The following is an 18,789-nucleotide window of genomic DNA, read 5'->3' as shown; positions in this document are numbered from 1 at the left end:
GTCTGACGCAAGGACGTGTCGCTGGTGGGTGACGTTGGCGCAGCGTGCGGTGTGGTGCGCCCCTTCGCGGGGCTGAGCGGCGAGTGGGAGCGCGGGGCCCAACTACGGGAACCGGGAGAGCGAGCAACGGCAACCAGAGCAGCGGGCGGGGCTTCAGGTCCGGAGTGGGGGAGGGACTGTGTTGGCCTCGTGAGCGCAGGGCACCTGGGGGCGGGGCTCGGGAGCAGTGAGTGCAGCTGTGGGGGCAGAGCTCCGGAGTAGGGGGCGGGGCTTGCATCATGGGGCAGGGCTGGTAGTGGGTGGGGCTATGGACCACGGGGCAGCGCTCCAGTAGCAGGGGGCGGGGCAAGGGGCAGGGGGCGGGGCATGGTTAAGTGGTGGGCAGGGGAGGTTCTTGGCCTAGGTTTCTGACATAGGGCTTCGTAAGGGGTGTGTAAGGGTCATGGAGGTGGGGGAGTCTGTTGTGCCTGAGGTGCCTAGGGTGATCTGTAAAACCCAGCCCCTGGGAGCCTGTGGCTGGTAAAGATCCCAAGGCATTGATATCACCGTGTGAACTCCTCCCCAGAGCCCAAAACAGGAAACTATCTTCTGCCTCCCTAATTTCCTATTGCTGTTTTTAGCTGGGTGTGGTATTCCTCACTTCCTGTCCTAAACCGCAGGGCAGCATTGCTGTGTGGTTACTAACCTGCCACCACATCCTACTCTGTCTTTCCGTCTTCAGTGTTGCCAGTTCTCACAATTGTTCGGTCTTGCAATAGGTGTTATTTTTACATAAGTCTCAGCTCCTGGATTCGTGTGAATACAGGAGAAACCCAACTGTCATTTAATTTTTTTTAAAAAGGTTCATGGCCCTCCTGGTTGCAGAAAAATGCTTGAAAATTTGACCTATCTGTACCCTAGAGGTTCAAAAGCAAGGCGGCAAATAAAAGGAACCCCACATTTATTATTTATAAAAAAATCATATTTTTAAGACAATCTCATAATATTCAAATGCGTGGGGTTGGTAGTAGTGTATTATTATTATTCACTTGTTTTGTGGGAGCTCGGACAAACGGTCCCTGTTGTATTGTGTGCTGTAAAGACAAGACAACAAGTAACAGAGAAAACAGTCCCGCTCCCAGAGAACTTAGAATCCAAATGTCACAGAGGATGCAGAAGTTGGACAAAACAGACAAAAGAAACATAAAAACAGCCATAGTGGGTCAGACCAATGGTCCATGTAGCCCAGTATCCTGTCTCTGACAGTGGCCAGTGCTAGAGTTTCAGGGAGAGTGTACAGAACAGGGCAATTATAGAGTGATCCACTCTCAGTTCCTGGCAGTCAGAGGTTTAGTGTTGCCCTGAGCGTGGGTTTGCATCCCTGACCAGCGTGGCTAATAGCCATTGATGGACCTACCCTCCATGATTTATCTAATTGTTTTTTAAACCCAGTTATACATTTGGCCTTCACAACATCCCCTGGCAATGAGTTCCACAAGTTGGCTGTGTATTATGTGAAGAAGTACTTCCTTTTGTTTGTTTTAAACCTGCCTAATATAAGGGGTGTGGGTGAGTGGGAGGATGAGGTAACAAAAGCAGTTTAATGCTTGCCATTTGTCTAAGCAGTGCCAGATGGTCATGATTTGTACACTTTACAGCAGAGGTAGGGTTTAATTAAGGATTTTTAAAAGGCTAAGCAGGCAGCTTATAAGGCCTACATCACCTGAGTATCTCAGAGGTGGCTGCATTTCAGTGGTGGGTGAAATGATTCCTGTGTATAGCAATAGGGGTGAATAAGATACCACTGCCCGTCATGTTGAACAATATTGTTTCTTTGCTCCACCATCTGTCTATATCCACCTGTTGTCTCATCTTATATTTAGATTGCAAACTCTTTGGGGCAGGGTCTTGTTCCGTTTATACGGTGCCTAGCACAATAGGGTCCTGGGCTAAGTGCTACTGCCATACAAATAATAAATAGTCATTATTTTAAAAACAGGAAGGAGACCAAGGGATTCTAGAGTCTCAAATTTTGTGCCACCGAATTTTGTGTTTAAATCTGTATTCAACTGACATATAAATAGAGCATCTTGTCAAAAATGTGGTTTCATACCTGTGTTTAGAGTTTCCTTCTTAACGCAGCCTCCACACCTCCTTGGCAGATGTCGATATTAATGCTATACGAGTATACTGGATCCAGTCATCCTGCCATTGAAATCAGCAGCAAAACTGACTTGATTCATTAGGACCAGAAGCAGGCCTGTTGTCCTCTGATCATTATCATGGACTGACAGTTTGATACTAAACTTGAAACCCTTGTTACACGATGATTGTGGAGGATTGTTCTTGTATCTCCTATTTTTCTCTTTGCCAGGCGAATGAAAGAGTAGATGTATGCCATGGCCATGGCATTAAGGTGTCTCCGTCAGCTACCTCCCCTGCTTCATAATTCTCTCTCAGGACTAGTAAGGCCACCCCTGCAAGTACCTTTGAGGCATACAGCTCTGATGCTGAATGGCTGCAGGCAGTGTGTGGTCCACCAGACAATGCTGACCAGACATCTAGCTACCAAGAAAGCCAAAGGTAAAGAAAGAAGCCTTTTTACTAGAATTTGCCACTTCTAATTATGTATCCCCTTCCACCTCTTTTTCTCTGGGAAGTACCTTTATTTTGGTAACCAGAACATTTTATTTTCTTCAAAACTCTCTAATATTTTTAGTCCTTGCGCGGACTATTTGCACGAGTAAGGCCATTAATCCCTGATCCTGAAAGGAATCCCACAAGAGTCCACACCTGTAGAGATCTTTGCAGGATCAGGTCATTAATTAGCAATCTTCATGTTCCACATTGGAATTAGTGTTACAAAACACACAGAGCATGATGTGCAAATACATTTTGGATCACAGGCTCATCATTTACCATCTTAAAAATATATTTCAATTTATGCTAAATTCCAGTTACTAATCTGAAATAGTTGCAATAGCACCTTTTTGTTTTCTAATGTGATTACTCAGTAAAAGACCATGGTATTGTCAGTGGTATAGAAATTAATTGTGTGTTAAATTTTCAGCTAAAGGTAAAGGGGAGACCCAAGCCAGAGTGAATATCAATGCTGCCTTAGTTGAAGATATTATCAGTCTAGGGGAGGTAAATGGTGAAATGCAGGCAGTGGTGGAAGTCCTTAAGGAAGAATTTGGGAAAAATCTCAATATAAGAACCTCACCAGGTCAGTAACTTGCTTGTATAATTCTTTACTGTCTATAAATAAATCCGCTGAGCCTTTCCAGCCCAGATCTGTGTCTCTCATTTTCTGCAAATTGATTTTCTTTTTATTGAGTTACTCACTGGGCACCCAATTACTGCAACCTTGAGATCCCCAACTAAAGACTTTCTTCACCCTGAGCTTGACCAGGAAGAATCCATTTTTGTTAATAACTTCCTGAAAATGGCTTTTGTAAGTGGGTGATGTCAAAAATGTCTAACTGAACTGTTTGCAGATGTGATGAAGAAGCAAGTTGTCAGCTAATGGTGCAGTAGGGCAGGAAAAATCCAATTGCCATTAAATTAGCCTTTTGGAAATTGCCATCAGGCTGGTGTCTGGCATATACAGACTTCTTCTGCAATGCATATTTGTGGTTAGTGACCTTTACAAACCCTATTCACTTAGTGAATTTTGTGTTCATAAAGAAACGTGAATATATTTGACCAAGCTACAGTTACTCTAGCACACTGAATACACACATTTGTAATGCGTATCCAGTTTCAGGGAGAAAATTTAACATTAAACAATGGCCAAATACGGATCATTCACCACCCCTAACTCAGTCTCTAATGGAGTTAGAATGTGCAGCTCAATTGCTTAACTATTTATTTTAACCTCAGTTATTTTTTTTTTTAAATCATACTGATAAAGTGCCCCGTCTCCCTGGTGCTTTCTGGCCTGTTAACATTTTGCAGCAGAAACTACAAAGCAGATTAAGGGGATCTTAGAGTGAAATAAAATACTTTAAATTAGACAGTGAACTGCACCTCCTGTGGGGACTTAGTAAAGAATCTGGGGGCATAGAGGAACACCACCAGCTTAAAAATCATATAAATCTCCTTTACTTGTGTTATAAGAACTTAGATCATTTATATTGCAAGAATTTTAAATACATAATTTCCACTTTACTATTTATGTTCGTTGTTTACCTTTTTCATTCTGGCAATGAAAAATGAACTAGTGAGTTTCACTTTCTGGTTTTCATGCACTAGCATAATCCTATGAAGTTTGGATTGCAAGGATGTATAAATACGAATAGGACTGCTTGTTCTGCAAGGGAAGAACAGACCTATTTTAAAAATATATTGTCTTTTCTTCTAATGTCTGTATGCATAATATGAAGAAGTAGGAGTATGAATGCATATTGTAATTGCAATGCTGTTCAGTTTTTTTAAACATAAAAGTGCTGTGTAATATTGACATGCTATTGTTATTTTGGTTTATTTTTAAGGCGCTCTTGATCATATAACTGTGACAACAAAAGATGGAAAGTTTCCATTAAACCAGCTTGGACAAATCTCGCTGAAATCTCCTCAGCTCATTATAGTAAATATGGCTAGTTTTCCAGAGGTAGGTGGACATGATTGAAGGGATATGAAGATCCAAATGGAAGGAAAAGGGGACTGAGCAGCTCAGAGGCATAAGCTTTTTATCTCCTTTCAAAACCAAAAGGAGTATAATTACTGTAGGAATAATAGGATGAAACTGAGCAAAGGAAAATTTAGACTGAATGGGGCAAATTCCACTCCAGTAGAATTAGCACAATTCTTATTGACTTCATTCTGCATCAGCGTCACTTCCTGATCTGACAGTAACAGAACTAAATGTTTCACTACTGAGTGTATGTGTTGACTTTCCTGTGCTGTCCTGTGTTTTGGGTACCTCACCTTTGAAGGAGCACTGGAATGTTGCCATTGCTACATGATGCTTAGATTGAATTTGGCACAGTATTGGGGAAAAAATCCTGAGAGAGCTCTTTTAGCCTTGTGGAATAGTCTCCTATCACTTGAGTCATTTAAAACTGGCCTGAATAAAGCTAGAGATAATATAATATGGAGGAAAATTCTGCTTTGCCATGGCCTAAAAGGTCTTTCCCTCTCCAGTATCTGTGTCACATACAGCACTCTTTGCACACATATAAACCTCCCATTGACTCAGGAATTATGCATACAGTAAGAATGCTAGATCTTATCCTGCTATTTATGCCAGCCCAGCTCCTGATGAAGACTAGTCTATATCATGAAACCATTACATGGTGGTAGAAGACTGGAACTCCTATGAAAGTTATTTGTCTTTCACTTGTGTCAATGTCAGCCTCTGAAAGTTTGTGGCAAAAGTAGCATATCCACTTCTGAATAGATTGTGCCACTCCCATAGTGGAGCAAAGTTGGGCATTTAATTTCCACCATTATCAGTCCCACAGAGAGGGCTTTTGCTCAGAAAAGTGACTGTAAAGTGTCTCACTGACCTCTATAGATCCTTGTTAGTATTAGCGGGCACAGGGTCAGCCATTGCCCCAGCTCTAGAACTGGATGATTGCCAACATTTATCTATCTTTATTTTTCAAAGGCTTCTCCCAATTAATTAAGCCAGCAAAGTCTCCAAGGAGGTCGTTATAGGGCACTTGATGCCACAGGGCTTCTTAAAACGTATCCAGTGCATGATAACTTTCAAGGATTATGGGTCCAATCCTGTGAGCTGTTCAGATCTAGGTCCCACTAGAGCTGACCCCTAAAGTTTACAGGTGAGAAGGTTTGTATAAGTCATTGTGGGACTCAGCCCATCTGCAGTGAGGAAGTGAGAATGGCTTTGAACCAAATGCCTAGAAATGGAATATTGTTCTCTGTATCATCGCCCCAAATCTAGTTATTCCCCAAACCAGGTACCACTTAACTCTTGACTATACACTTCTCCAGCTGAGGTTGTTATGTAATCTGTTTGATGGAAATAACCTGGGGCTACTGCTTGGATGTAGGAGGATGGGGTAATACCAAGATAACTTCATGCACGTATTGACCTGGATGTATTGTTTACAGCATCTGTCTGGTGCTTGCATTGTATCAAACAAAGAATAAACATTATGTCAAAAGAGCATGTGAGAGAAAAGCACAGTGGAAATGGACCCCCTGGGCCAAACCCCGTTTGCCTTAGTCATGTGCAAGGTTTAGAAAAAACAGTTAGATGTTTTGTGAGTTTTTTGTTTTTCTAACAGGAATAGTTCATTTGCTGGAACAGGGTGGGGGTAATATTGTATTTTTCCCCTTCCTCTGTCTCAGCCAATGTATATGTTAAACAATATTGCTTTAACTGAGCATTTCCTTCCCATAGCCCAGACACTGGTTTGTAACATCACATGTTTATGGCTTTAAAATGCTGAGCTAATCTACTAGAGGTTTTCTCTGTTCTCAATGTCTTTAGCATTTCTTAATTTTTAAGTCCGCTTAAATGCTAGCGATTGTGTTTTACACCAAGTTGACACGATGTTCGTTTGCATGCAAATACAACACAGTTTCAAGGAGTGCCTTGATTGATAAATGGTGCACATTGTAACTACAATCTATTGTAGTAGCCTGCAGCTAAAGTTAATGATAGGAAAAGAGGAACAGAAACAGCAGCACTATTTTAAGAAAACTTAATACTGTTAGAAAAAAAATCAAGGCAGTGCTTCGGGGGGGCAGGGCTGCGCACTCCGGCTGATCAAAGCAAGTTCGATATAACGCGGTTTCACCTATAACGCGGTAAGATTTTTTTGCCTCCCGAGGACAGCATTCTATCGAGGTAGAGGTGTATCAGACAGATGCTATAAAACAACACAAACAGGTCAGTGAGTCCATAACACTTAAATGCTTAAGTACTCTGCTGAATCAGGGTCTAAATGGATTGTTAAGCCCTGTGTGCCAAATTCAGCTCTGGTGTTGAACCGTTGAAGACAACTGGATTCATCCCCATCAGCCCAGTTTCTTTAGGTAACATATTAACCCTGTTTGTCTTTACTCCAATAATATGTGACATGGAAGCTGTTGGGTAGGTTTGGATCACTTTGCTGTTTACCAAGCGTACCTGTTGTATTGGGCCAAGCGACTTTCCAGCACTGTCCTGTGTACAGGTACCTTGCCTTCAAAGCAGTACTGGAATGTTGGCATTGCCACATGATGCTGGAACGCAGCAGCTACCAGGGAAAGAGTTATAATAAGTAAATAATAAATTATGAGACACTTAAATAAATACAACTGAGCCTGGTTGTAAAAGCACTGTTTGCATTCCTCAGCCACAAACTAATGTCTGGATTTAACCCAACTTGATTGTAGTGCTGCATGAGTTAAATTAGTAACTTTTCTAAATTGGCAGTATGCAATTTCTAGTGTAAAACATTCAACTGGAATTTTTAAAGGCAGGGAATCTTTCATCTCCCCTTTCCCCAGTCCAGGCTCTCCTTTGGGGATTCATTGTGGTTTTGATCTGCATTGCCTCAAACCATTCAAATAGTTTCAAAGAAACAAAACTGTTTTCTTTTGTTGTTGCTTTCTCCCCCTCCCCGCCCCCTAATACCCTGGTACCAAGAATGGACGTAGTTTGCAATTCCATTTGATCAAAGCACTCTGCACCAATGTAACTTCCTGATCGTACTGGTAACAGAACTAAATGTTTCCATGTTCTGGTGAGATGGATTGCCAGCTATCGACAGAGTTCTGGCATCTGGTAATAATTATTTACTAATTCCTTTTACCTTTTGATCTGGTTTACAGAATACAGCTGCAGCTATCAAGGCTATAAGGGAGAGTGGAATGAACCTGAACCCGGAAGTAGATGGGATAATAATTCGGGTGCCAGTTCCTAAGTAAGTAATTATAATGACTGTCTGTCTAAATTCATGGTTATGTGAGATGATGTAATGGGCTGCAGTGGATTTCATTTGTGATCCTGGTGCATATACTCTGGAGGATACGAATGCATGGTTACTGTAATGTCTTGACACAGTCGCTTTCCGTATTGCTACATCTGGGGTTTAAAAAAACCCAAGCCTTTAAGAAATATCTGATGGAACCTCTTCCAAGTGTCAAGCCAGAGGTTTCTGCGAATTCTCTAGCATTGCAGTATCCATTCTTTTGATACATGGGGCTCCGCCTTGCTGTTTTCCAGTTCCCCCTGCGCAGAAGGGAGCTAGGCAGTGGGTGGCCGCTGCATTTAGGAAGGCATCAGAGGCAGTGGCCAGGCACCTTAAAGTCTAACTTTTCTAAGAGAGCTGAATTGAGTATCCAGTTCACGGCCTGATTCACCACTGCCTTACTGTAAATAACTGGAGTTACGCCAGAATATAACCACATTGATGCAATGATGAATCAGTAACATGGAGATGAACCATCATCCAGCTGCCGAAGGAGTGGCAGGAGGGAGTGATGGCCAAGGAGGCAGGGAGGGAACTTGTAATTGTCTGCTTCTTTCACTATTTCCATTAAACTGCTATGCAGTATTGTGGTGCAGCTGTTAAACAGCCGTCAAGTTCTACCCCAGAGGCAGCTGCATTATTGTGGTAGCTGAAACAGTTCCTGTATTTATAGCCGTACGAATCCAGAGTAAGTCCATTCACTTCTGGATACAAACCAATGTACTGGAGTGTGAACATAAGAATAGCCATACTGGGTCAGATCAAAGGTCCATCTAGCCCAGTATCCTGTCTGCCAACAGTGACCAATGCCAGGTGCCCCAGAGGAAATGAACAGAACAGGTAATCATCAAAAGATCCATCCCCTGTCGCCCATTCCCAGCTTCTGACAAAACATCTGTCATTGTTATGGGCAGATATCCATTGTGTACCTGAGATGAATTAGGGTCTGATCCATCTCCCATTGAAGTCCACAGTCACAGAAGAGCTGATGCTGGGAGGGGCGGATATCAGTGTATGTTACGGCCTCAGCCTGTCAGGATGCTCTGAAGATTAGTGATGTATCTCCATTCTATTGGGGATTTAATTATGCAGATTACATCACAAAAAAACCCAACAGGCCAATCAGAGCATGGCTTTATTTTTATTCATTCTGACTTCCATAAAATGCTTCTCCACAGATCTAGATACGTGGTTAGGTCACTAACCTAGTACTTGGGAGACCTGGGTTCAAATTTCTGCTCCGCCACAAACTTGGTGGGACCTTGGGCAAGTCCCTTAGCCTCTCTGTGTCCTCATCTGTACAATGGGGATAACAGCCCTGCCTCACAAGAGTGCAGTAAGGATTATAAATTAAAGATTGTGAGGCACCACTGTCCTATGGAATGGGGGCCAGATAGGTACGTAAGATAGATCTAAACATTGCAAAAATACAGACAATTGGCATTCCAAGCCCAGTGAATTAGGGCCCACATCTCTGAGAATGGTCTGGAACAACTTGCATAAGGGCCTCTGATGGAATCTTACCGTATATTATGTATATTTCCAAGTAGGTGACTTTGGATAAGAATAGACAAACTAAAGTTTGCTCGTGTTACAGATCTGCTTAAAGAAATTACATTGCGTTTCAAGTATTTCAATCCGAGAAGTCTCTAATTGCTGCTGTCTGTTGCTTTGAGGGAAGCCGAGTGGAATTTTCATTCCATTTGCTGGTTCTCTTTTTTTCATCTGCTCTCTCCCCTTCCCCCTTTCCTAAGGGGTGGCAGGACAGAAGAGGACGGCACTATTATCTTCATAATTGCCTAGGATCTTGGGTTGCCACACAGTAATTTGATTGTTAATGGGCACTCAGGTCACCCTTGAATATGAATTACAGGGGAGGAGAAATCCAGAAATCAGTAAATCCTTTTAAAAAAAAAAAAAAAAAAAAAAAAAGTGTTGTCAAACAAGTGTGTATGTTCTGTTGCTTTCTTTTGTGGTGCTGCAGATGGGGACTGCAGTCGTGTTGCCGGCCTACACATACAGTCAGCACTAGGAAATCTGTCCTGCTTATTTCATCGTCCCCTCTGGGGTATCACTGCTGTCATTCTTAGTTTCATTTTTCCTGGGTGTTTGGCAGGTCAGGGAGTCCCAGCTTAACAGAACACAGTCTCTCTCTCTCTGTCTCAGTTCTAACTGAGGACAGATGACCAGCAGGTCGCCACGTTAGTTCAGATTCAATGCTGTTTCCCACCTGTTCTCTTAGCAGGTTCAACTAGCCTTTAAAAAGGACAGTGTTAGCTTGATTAGTTTCAAAACAATTACTTTATCAAAAACTGGATTCTTTAAAAAAGGTACCTTTTTAAATAGTATGCCCTGGATTTTTAAAAATTCTTTGTTTTTATAAAAAAATTTCTGCTTCCTGATATTTACAAAGGAAAAACTCACTGACTAGTCAAGAGAAACATCAGCGAAATTGACTATGCAAAAGTGATGTCAAATGTGCATAGTAAAAAACCTGAGATATTTTCCTTTTATCTTTCTTCAGAAAGAGCTATTTTAGGTGTTGTTTGTACCTATAGTAAATACACCACTTTCCACACAGAAATGTGATTGATCATGTTTGACAGTGTCCCTTTAAAGTGATGTTATTGGGCTATGAATCATTTTTAATAAAAATCCAACTACTCTGAAATGTCAGGTGGTGTTGATAACACACCGCGTTAATTTCAGTCCTGATCCAGCAACCAGATACATGTGGGTCAAACTTTGCATCCACATCAATCCAGTTGCAAGATCACGGCCTGCAATTATTATAACAGAGAAAAGTAAATTAGATTGTGAAACTGTTCCATGTATTCTATTTGTTTTGTTTTTGCATTTCTCTCAGCTTAGACAATAAATAGAGACTAGTCAGCTTTATTTTTGTCTACTTTCACTTTCATGTCAATTTCCCTTTTAGGGCCTCTGGCACAAGCCTGCTTCAGTGTTTGTGTTGCAGACTCTGCATGGGCAATGTTTATTTGTATTAAAAAAAAGTTTATGTTCAAGTTTAAAAAAAAACTAGAAAATTTCTATCAGTTTGATTTCTCAGCCAAATCTGACCTGACATTGTGCCCTTTGTGGTACTGCCTCATGGCTAGGGCCATCTCTTTTTAGATCTATTGTGAGAGACTAGATGTTGTTTACAAATTAGTAATATTTTTACACACACGTGACTGAAAGTCCAGTGAGTCATTTGAAAGTTCAGTGACTCTGCTTTAATTCTTTTCTTTAAGAAGTAGCCACAGTCCCCAGTATGGGGCAGATGGGCTCATGAAATGTCATTTGAAAAAACAAAGTGTTTTGGAACCTTGTACTCCAATTCTTTCATCATAACAAGAGTATGTCATTCTCACCTAGTCCTGGGTAATTCATCTTGCACATTAACTTTCAGCATGTATCTCAAATCATACAAGCAGAGTATCCAGTTGCGCCTGTGTACCTCTATCTGATCCCTCTCGCTCACAGGAAATTCCTAGCATTTATGATACAAAACCATTCTTACCAATGTAAATGTCTTTCAACGGAGACCAGAAGTGGCCCGCGTTGTTTTTCCCTCTGTGTTTGTGCATGTGCCTCACGCTCATAAGAGAGCATCGAAATGCGGCCGCGTTTGGATAACTGGCTACTGACGGAAAGAGACACAGAGGAGACATCACTAGCAATCTGAGCCCTGTGCACTTAAAAAAAATACTGGGTTTAAATAGCCAGGGTTCGGTCCTGGTTATCTGCTCGCAGCTCCATATTGGGGGTGATGTGAAGCAGCACCACCCCAGCAGGAGCCTCCTGGAGTTCTAAGGGTGGGGAGTGTCCACACCCCAGCACAGAGCCGGTTCTGTGGGCTGGTGTGAAAGGGAGATGGAGAAGGCGCAGGCACCTTGACCCTTTTCCCCAGTTCTGATTAGACACCTCAGGCTTCCCCTGCAGCACTTTGCTTTAAAGAGGAGACAGGGACAACAGTTCCTACGTCCAAAACAAAATGTGCCCAGATCAACGGTGAGGTTAGCAGAGCTGGTGCCAGAATCGCCACGTTCAAGGGGATGGATAGCCTTTAAAACCAGCAGCCTCGCATTGATGGATTCCTTAGCAGGAGCAGCAGCTGCCTGAAAGAAATAGATATTTTTGTAGCATTATTGGTGGTAGGAGCTCAGAATCTACATATAATCTCAGTGGAATGTAAAACCCACAAAGAAAGCTCTATGTCACTATGCATTGATAAACAGAAATGGGCATTAATAAAGACAGACAAGGAGATGTGTGACCTTGTGCCAAGAAGCATAGGAAATCTGGCAGCACTGCATAAACAAACATTTCCTTAAAGGTTCAGCAGCCCTGAGCAGCCGAGTGATACCCTCAGCACGATCCACAAAACATTCACACATGTGGGGAGGTGAGCAGCAAATAGCAAACTGGATCTACCACACGTGGGGAGCTCTAGCCACAGACCAACACACCCTCTGCCTAGCAGGGAAGTAAGTGAAAAGAGTCATGTAGAGATTTCCAATGCCCAGAGATGCTCCCCTGAAAATGCTGTCTGGGAATCTGACCTCATTTACCCCTATTTCTGAACAGTATCACTAGATAAATTCATGGAGGAGAGGTCCATCAAAGGCTATTAGCCAAGATGGTCAGGGATGCAACCCCAGACTCTGGGTGTCCCTAAACCTCCAATGGTAAGAAGATGGGACTGGACAACAGAGGATGGATCACTTGTCTGAAGCTCCTGGCATTGGCCACTGTTGGAAGACACAGTCCTGGGCTAGATGGACCATTGATCAGCCCCGTATGGCTGTTCTTATGAACAGACTGTGCTGTTTTGGTATGTGGCTGTTTTCACAGGCCACAAGACTTCTGGTTCATAATGTTCAGAAGAGAAGCCCTGAAAGGATTGGTGTTCTGATTCATAGTTTCTCACTCCTAGGTCAATGGCTCAAATGCAGGCTCAGGTCTAAAATGACAGATGTTTTCCCTGTGTGAAATAAACTGGTCACCATCCAGGCATCTCCATCACCAGACTTATGGCCACAGTCACCCTTCCCGTGGACACAGCTCAGCAGAGGAGACAAAGGGCTATGGAGACAAAACGCCTGCCTCCAGACCACAGCTGCAGCACGTTCACAGAGCAGTGCGGTCATGACGCTAGCACTGCCACTGTCTGCACTGGATCTGTCCTGGACTATGGTCTCTGGGTCTGTCAAATCCTGCACTTTTTACAGACACTAAATTCATTCCTAATAATAATTTAATAATCAGCTCTGGAAAGTCCTTATTCCCTCCTGCCAACCTGGGGTAGAAATAAATGAATGAGCCTGTGATTGGTCAGGGCCTCTCAGACATCTGCCTTGAGCAACTCGGCTGCTGAGCGAAGAAATCAAAGGGAATGTGACTTATCAGACAGGGAGCAAGCTAGGAAAGGGTTCAGAAACTGCCGGGTAATGAAAGACTCTTTGTAATTAATACCCGCAAAGAGGCAGAGCTAACATTGCTGTGGGAACCCTAACTCCCCATTTCCTGATTTCCGTGCAGGAAGAGCCTTGTCTTTAATGTTGCAGTGACCTAGCCTGTTGCAGTCAATTTCTAAGTACTCCTGTGAAATGTTTATTCTGCAATATCTCCCCCTAGCAGACAGGCATTCTCTTGCTAATGATATGTAGCGCTTGCAACAGGCTTTTAATCTTCAAGGCACTTGGAAAACTTTAGCTAAATAATTAATCCTCACAATAGGTGCTGTCAGAGCCCCGTTTTCCACACCGGGAGAGTGAGGCATCGAGAGATTAAATGACTTGACCAGGGCCTCTGAGGGTGGCAGTGTCTCTGCAGCTCCAATGCCCCATTCTTATGCTCAGGAACCTACATGCCTCTCCTTTCTGATCTAGAAAGTGAAACTACCGGGGAATCATGGGAGTTTTCCCTGTGTTTGACTGCAGCGCCTGACCCACTGTGAGGAGCTGAGTTTGAAATCTCAGTCTGCTAGAGTTGGATACAAATAAATTGAAATCATTATTTTAGAAAATTTTGCAGTATTGGTCTCTTCTCAAACAGCATGTTAAATACAGTGGAAATACCAGTCTGGTTCCCGCATGCTAGTGATGACTGGAAAACGGGTGACTAAAGAGATTCACCCTGTAAGCTGTATAGCTCCCAGATCTATTTTTCAGACTATTGCAGTTGCAAGGAGAGGCGAGGGGGTTTCCTCCTGCCCCTTCACAGCTTTACAGCAGGATTACACTTTTCAGCTCAGCGTCTCAAGTTTTGAGGTTGATATTCCCTCTTCACTCTCGCAGATGCCTTGGCAGCACAAAAAAGAAAAGCCTAAACATTTCAGCATGGTTTTCAGGCACTGCACAGAAAACCATAAACGTAATAAGATCTGATCCAAATCCCTAAGCTACTGCCATGCTTGTTGCCTTCCACTCCAGCCCTGAGAATGACTTAGTTTGAAAGGCGTCGGTCCCAGACCCGGAGGAACTGTTTGAAAGGGGCCAGCGTGGACAGGATCAGTGGATTGTACTTCCTCAGCTTGCCGGTTTATCCTGCACACGCATAACATCACAAGGAACAGATCAGGTCCATGCTACCCCTAACGCCCTTTACTTCTCCCTGATTAGGGTAACAAGAGAACACCGTGAAAGCCTGGCCAAACTCGCCAAACAGCTTACGAACAAGGCTAAGGACTCCTTGCGAAAGGTCCGGAGTAACGCTGTGAACCACGTGAAGAAGGCCAAGAGCACAGTGTCTGAAGACACCATTAAGCTGGTAGAAAAGCAGGTATTTTTTCTCCCCAGGAGTGCGTTGGGTGTGTTTCCTGACCTCCCTGATGGCCCTGTCCCATGCGAAAGATCCAGCTGTACCAGACTTTGGTAACAAAAACGCAGATTTCAGGAAACCCTTGTTAGGAGCTGGGTTTGAGGGGAGCCTGGGGCTGGGGTGGGCATGGCCCTTTTTTTGTGTTCAACAAGTCATAACTGCTGCTCCCTCTGCCTTCGGCGGAGCGATTTTGGATTTGTTCAAACCTGAAACTCAGAGTCAACTTTGGGGCATGAACCCGTGCAAATTGAAGGGGGAGGGGGTAGTAAAGGTCCCCACAAACCTTCAGTAGCCTGCCAAGCCTATTGCAGCAGGATGGCCAGAGTCCAGCCCTGCTGCTCGAATCTTCAGGGGCAGTTTTATCATCGTCATTTATGCAATGCCAGAAGTGCACATGGACTTTGCAAAGCACATAGGGCCAGATCCTCAGCTGGTGGGAGTCGACATTGCTCCATTGACTACAATGAAATGAACACTAATCAAATGTTAGTAACCTTGAACTCTGCTATGGCTTTGTGGCTAGATTCACCGAGATACTCAAGCATATGCCTAACTTTAAGCATATGGGCAGTCTCACTGAAGTCAGTTACTCATGCTTAAGATTAGGCACATGCCTAAGTACCCTGCTGAATTAAGGCCTCGTTTGTTAGCAGTAGGCACTAGGAATATAGCAGAGAGCACTCCTTTGCATGCTCGCTGCTGGTAGATATTAACTTTAGCTACGTCTACACTGTGAGCGAGGGGTGTGATTTCCCTGCTTGGGCCAGCGCGAGAATAAACAGCAGTGCCGTCGTGGGGACACAGGCCGTGGTGCTGGAGGCACGGCTAAGCCATGGGGAATTGTACGTGACAAAGCTCCGCTGTGCTACTGCATTTGCTCTGCTATCTCCACTCACACTGGTTCCATGAGAGCTAGTGAGAGCACGTGAATCCCGTCCCTAGCTCCTGGGGTAGACAAAGCCATAGTAGCATTAGCTCTCGCGGTGGAGGGGATGCTTTGGGGTTAAACAGGAATTATCTTTTGAATGTGTCCGTGTGCCCAAAAGCTGGTGCTGTGGACACCTTTGATAAACACTTCCTGGCATAAAAGTTTGTGCAAGCAAAAAGAGGTAGCATGTTATAAACAAACCCCAGTTCTTCCAGAGCAGTCAGGTGGCTTCTTGTATTTGTGGGGTAGTATCCAGGGCCGGCTCCAGGCACCAGCCTGGCAAGCAGGTGCTTGGGGCGGCCGCTCCGGAGAGGGGCGGCACGTCCAGCTATTCGGCGGCAATTCGGCAGACGGTCCCTCACTCCCGCTCGGAGTGAAGGACCTCCCGCCGAATTGCCGCCGCAGATAGCGATCGCGGCTTTTTTTTTTTTTGGCTGCTTGGGGTGGCCAAAACCCTGGAGCCGGCCCTGGTAGTGTCTCAGCTCAGATTTTGCTTGTGCCAGGGATTTTCAACATAAGGCAAGTTCACCTCCCACGTACCTGGGATCCTAAAAAACTGGGGACCAAATTGATACTAGACCCTTCTAAATAGGCCCTGTAAGATTGGAGCATGCAGACCCTAAATTTGCACACAAATAGCGATGGTATATGCCCAACAATCATCTCTACCTGTATTGCACATGCAAATTCCCATCGCACACTTACACATGGCTTTGCACCCAAATAGGTGCATGCACAACTCTGGCCAGCACAATTTAGGAGGTTCCTTTGAAATTTTGGCCTGTCTCCGTTCTTATTACCATGATCCTGGAGCACCAGGCTGGGCTTTTGGAATAGTGCTGTGTTCCCCATGACAGAGGGGAGTAAATCTGTCTGGTACTTGATCTGCAAATAAAAACTTCCACTAGCAGACTGTGGCTGCTGCTGCACAATTCATTACAACAGCAGGAAGACTACGGCGAGTAAGGAGACGAGTCCGTTACATTCTGGCTCTGACAACTGGTGGCCTCCAGTTTCACCGACAGTCTGTCCCACCACGTTAGGTCTATTAAATAAGGACTTGGCAGAGCAACTGGTCAGTCTCAGCCAAGAGCTTTTCACTAGGAGCCGTTCAGAGACCAGAATGGATTGTACGGAGAGTAGGTTAAATGCGGTGTGGGTGTGGGTGATTCAGCCACTGACGGGATCTGGCTAAGGGAGAACTGGATGCTGATGGAGGAGTCACACAGGTCACTGGACATACCGTCATTTTACAGCTGGGGAAATGGAGGCACAGAGAAGTGACTTGCCCAAGGCTGCAGCAGGAAATAGTGTCAGAGCTAGGATTAGAAATCAGGAGAGCCTATTTCCGAGACATGCGTGCTCGGACCATTCCTCGTGCACCTGTTCCTGTGTTGGTGGGAACATGCATCTGTCAGGGGTTTTGAGAGCTTGTGAAATGTATTTCCGATCTTCCACACACAGTCAGTTGGCTTCCCGGCTCAGTTACTCCAAGAACAAGAACATTCCACTGACTTCAGATTTACACTGAGAACAGAATTTTGCCTGCGGGGTTGCTTTGGAGCTTGGGCTTTGCGTTAGGAATTGCCTGTGTCCCATCTTTACAGGGATCTAACTTGTTATGTTGCTACAGATCCAGCAAATGGCAGACGACACTGCAGCAGAGATGGACAAGCTCCTGGCAGGGAAGACCAAGGAGCTCCTCGGCTGAGTGCAGCTTGGACAGACACACAGTCAGCAGTGACTATGGACTGCAGACAACCGCAGACCAAATGTTCCATGCTTGGCCGTAGCAGCTTAGTGTGACTGGCAGGGCGGACTGGGTCCTACCTCACGAGTAGAGTTATGCTGTGATTACTCAGGGAATTGGCCCATGATCAGTGTTGGGGGTGGGGGAATCTAGTCTGTATTTCATTGATTCACGCAATGACAACTGAATTTGGATAAAATAAGGTTAAGAGGAACTGAGGAATGGCTCTTAGTTGTCAACTTTCACCATGGCAGCAGCCTCTCTCTGCCAGTGGCATTAAAGCACTGAGCGGTTGGGTGCTCAGATTAGTGAATGTTTGTCCCCTTTGCAGATCTCTTTCTTACAATTCCTGCCATGAAATTCCCACTTAGGGCCTGTCTACACTAGGGTCAGTTTCTCTGGTGTAACTATATCAGTGTTGCTAACCAGGTATAGACAGGGCCTTCAAGTCAATAGCAGCAAGCAGGGCCACCCGGCCATTCTGCAGGTGTCTCCCCCAGGCGGCTTGGCTGAAACTCATGCATTGGACAAGGGCACTGCATAGATTTGTCCCAATGGAACAGGAGTGCTCAAAAAAACAGGGCTTTCACTAGCTAGAGTCCAGCCACACTGAGCAGAAGGTTGGTCTCGCAGGATCCTCCTTTCAGAGAAGGCCCCGTGTACCTCTCAATTCTGAAGGCTCTGCCTAGAGCCTTCCCAGGCTCCTTTGGGTTCCAGCTACCCCTAACCATAATGCTGGGGGAAGAAAGGGAAGCGATCAAGGGAAACTCACATGTTCATTGCCCTGCTGTGAACCAGGTCATTTGTTTTCAGCTAAAATAAAATCAAACAGAGATGTTAAAAAACACCAGGCAGTTCCCTGTCACTCCATCCCCTTCCCTTTGCAGGAGAGTTTACGTACCGCTCGCCTGCAGCCTGGCCCCTGTTCACGCAAAGGCTCCCAGCACGGTGTGGCAGACGGGTTGCAGCACACCTGGCAGAGCAGCCCAAATCTCCTAGCAGCCGAATGAGGCTGCGGGGTTACGTCTAGCAAAACCACAATGGTCAATGGCTTGCGTGAGGCACGTTGATGGGCTCAGGCCAGTCCGCAGTGGACCAGTGTGCACATCAGGTGCATGTTGCGGGGGGAACAGCGCAGTGAGCCTCCTGGTTGTTGGCACCCTTAGCAGAGAGGCCAAGGAGACTGGATGACTCTGTACCCGTTCAGGCGTAGAGAGAGCCACGCTGGGAGGGGTGGGGCAGGGAGGATGGTATTTCTGGTGCCCAGGCTGTAGCGGTTTCATGGATACAGAGAAGATTTGAAACTCCCGAGCTGTCAATCCAGCAACTTTGGCCAGCACTAAACTCACCTAACGAGAACTCGAAAGCACAGCGCTAGA

General features: G+C 44.7%; 1 protein-coding gene across 1 annotated transcript; it reads left to right on the top strand.

Moving 5' to 3' along the window:
* Nucleotides 1–29: 29 nt before the first annotated feature.
* MRRF (mitochondrial ribosome recycling factor) lies at nt 30–18,382 on the top strand. The gene is made up of 7 exons (XM_065418775.1): nt 30–157; nt 2,354–2,562; nt 3,050–3,205; nt 4,473–4,591; nt 7,768–7,859; nt 14,534–14,693; nt 17,294–18,382. Exons 2-7 carry the CDS (start codon nt 2,370–2,372, stop codon nt 17,369–17,371), a joined length of 798 nt encoding a protein of 265 aa, XP_065274847.1. The 5' UTR covers nt 30–157; nt 2,354–2,369; the 3' UTR covers nt 17,372–18,382.
* The last annotated feature ends 407 nt before the right edge of the window (nt 18,383–18,789 follow it).

This window comes from Emys orbicularis, chromosome 18, assembly GCF_028017835.1.
Source record: "Emys orbicularis isolate rEmyOrb1 chromosome 18, rEmyOrb1.hap1, whole genome shotgun sequence".
Classification (NCBI taxonomy): domain Eukaryota; kingdom Metazoa; phylum Chordata; order Testudines; family Emydidae; genus Emys; species Emys orbicularis.
The sequence above is the reverse complement of the archived record's forward strand: the minus strand, read 5'-3'. Positions and strand labels throughout refer to the sequence as shown.